The 2,752-nt window shown below is 34.6% G+C and overlaps 1 protein-coding gene across 1 annotated transcript; it reads left to right on the top strand.

Moving 5' to 3' along the window:
- Positions 1-1,015: 1,015 nt before the first annotated feature.
- LOC111692717 lies at positions 1,016-1,553 on the top strand (the record flags this gene model as incomplete). Its single annotated transcript, XM_023456817.1, has 1 exon — positions 1,016-1,553. A coding segment is annotated over one exon (467 nt), but the record flags the coding sequence as incomplete, so codon positions are not given.
- Positions 1,554-2,752: the final 1,199 nt, after the last annotated feature.

Genomic DNA, 2,752 nt, shown 5'->3' with positions numbered 1-2,752 from the left:
TTGACCAGTGAGTGTATAGGTTTTTGGGCTCACAGAATCTGAATCTGGAGATAGCGTAACCCTAAAGGTCACCTTCAAGTCAATTCAAGGTCATTCCAAGATCAAACTAAAGAAAAGGCTTGTATTGAATTTCAACCAGAGCGTATATAATTTTTTTTTGGGGGGGCAACTGAATTCAGGGATAGCTTAGCCTTATAAGGTCACCTTGAATTGAGATTAAGTCAAATGAAATGACTTGACTTGATTTCCAGGTGATCTTATGGGGCTAAGCTATCCCCGAAATCAGGTTCAGCGACCTCAAAAGCATACATACTTACAGATTAACATTCGTGAAAGGCCTTTTCTTTACTTTGACCTTGAAATGATCTTGACTTGACCGAAATCTGACCTTGTAGGGCTAAGCTATCCCCGAGTTCAGTAAAATTATTTCACTTCTGAAAAATAACCTTTACTGAAGAATGATTTCATTAGTTCAAAATTATGATCTGCTCGAACAAATTGATGTGTACAAAGTTATCTGACGTATAAATGTAAAATGATTTGATTTTTATCCGCACAATTAAATCTCGACGATTGCTACAGGTATACATTGCATAAGTTTATTTGCTACTCTCTTTTGATTAGAAAAATTGACACTTTTGCAAAAATCGTTATGTCAGTATTTGTTCAAATCGTGTTTAAGTAATGGATGGATAGATTATGTTATTGTCTACATCTCTTACAAGGAATAATTGAAATATCTCAGGTGACCGCAAAATATACAGTTAATTTGACAGCAAAAATATTAGGTATATGAAAATTGAAAAGTCCTTATTTCAAATTTAGAATAACTTTCAGTGCAAAGTGTACTTCAAGATAAATAACTTACACTCGGTTACACTCTAATTAAGATTTTATAAACAAAAAAGTTTGTATCTCACTGTGAGCCCTAGTATTGGAAATATTAACGTTGAATACCTATAGGTACGAGAAAAAAATGAAACATTGCATGAGAAATAATTTCGTACCCTTAAAGAAGCCGTTTTCTTACTAATACAGATTAAATTATTTCGTTATTCCAGGTTCAACATTTGTAGGGAATCAGTCGCTGAAACCAAAGAAATTTGTAATCTGCTTATAGAAAAAGTATTCCGTCCGAGACTGAAAAGCCCCTCCAAACACTTCAAAAAAATGTCGAGCGCTTTAATAAATGGGCTGTGGACGATGAATCCAATTCTAGAGTTTAAAGTGTTCACACTGTACCTACAAATGGCTTTAGAGGATAACAGTAACGTACATTCACAGCCCGGTTTCAACTTGCTGACGTGGCAGAAGAAATTTAAACTGTATTTTATTTTGTACACTTTGTGGTCCTTGCAGTTCAATGTGCTGAGGATTACTCATAACTACATCCAGATTATCGCACTGTGGTTGATGAAATGTTTTCCTTTTCTGGCCTATTACAAGTACGGAAAAGCGAATTCTTTAGTAAAAGTGAAGTAGACTTATAGAAGAGGGTTTAGTTACGGTAGCAATTGTGATATTTGTCTTTAATAAAAGTATTATAATTATAACCGTTGTTTTCTTATCGTGGTACTTATGAGTAGCCCCAGTACTTAGTATTTTTGAGAAGAATAAGAAATCTGTGCTTTGTTACGTTGTAACATTTCTACAAAAAGTATGCATCCTTATTTTTTTTTTTGGAAAGCGGTGATATGACGTACCTAAATGAAGGGAAAAAATAAGTAAATTTATTAATGCAATAAATGACACATACATATTCCCTGGAGTGAAATATACATTTTTGAATTATACAGGGTGATTCATTAACAATGGGAAAATCGAAAGCTGAAGATACTACACGTGAAATGGTGACCATTGGCGCAAACATGCCTTATCCGAAAGTTGATAGTTTCGGAAATACAGGATGTTGAAAGTTAAAATTTTAAATCGTTTTTTTGCGATTATTCTGAAAATATGTAGGTTAGGAACTTGATTATTTGTGAAACTATGTTTTTTTAGGCGACGAATAAGATGCGTGTTGTAATTTCAGCATTGCTCATAGAGGGCGCCACTTACGACCAATTTTACCGAAAATTTAGTTAATAACTTTTTACCCTGTATGTCTAACATGAAACTTGATTCAAAACCTGAAAGAGCAATCATTTTTCCATTAATTGTGTATTCTTGTTTCATTTCGGTATCTCGATCCGTTTTCGAGAAAAATCGATTTAACGAACACTATGTTTTGATAATACGAGAAATTAAAAGCGAAACAAACCAAGTGTTTCTTCGTGTTATTACAACAATTAACAATAAAACAAATGAAATTCGTAATAATGATTTAAAGTCAGTGTTCGAAGAATCCACCGTTGACATTTACACACTTTACACAACGTTTTCTGAGAGATCTTCGAGTTTGAAACAACATATTGGGATTGCGTTTGACTTCGTTGGCAGCGATTTGTATTCTTTGCCACAACTCTTCACACGAACCAATAGATTCTTCCAAATAGAAAAATGAAGAGGATTGAAGTCCGGACTTCTGGGTGGCCAAGTAAAAATGCTTCCACGGCTTGAAGAAGTTCCACTTTATTTAAGAAGAGACATGTGGTTCATGCACGACGGAGCTCCACCGCATTTTTCTTGGCCAGTGCGTGCATATTTAGATGCAGTTTTTCCAAATCGCTGGATTGGCCATGTAAGCATTTTTGCTTGGCCATCCAGAAGTCCGGACTTCAATCCTCTTGATTTTTCTATTTGGTCTCGAATG

The sequence above is a fragment of the Anoplophora glabripennis genome, unplaced genomic scaffold (genome assembly GCF_000390285.2).
Source record: "Anoplophora glabripennis isolate ALB-LARVAE unplaced genomic scaffold, Agla_2.0 scaffold2893, whole genome shotgun sequence".
NCBI lineage: Eukaryota > Metazoa > Arthropoda > Insecta > Coleoptera > Cerambycidae > Anoplophora > Anoplophora glabripennis.
This window is presented reverse-complemented; position numbering and strand designations above follow the sequence as displayed.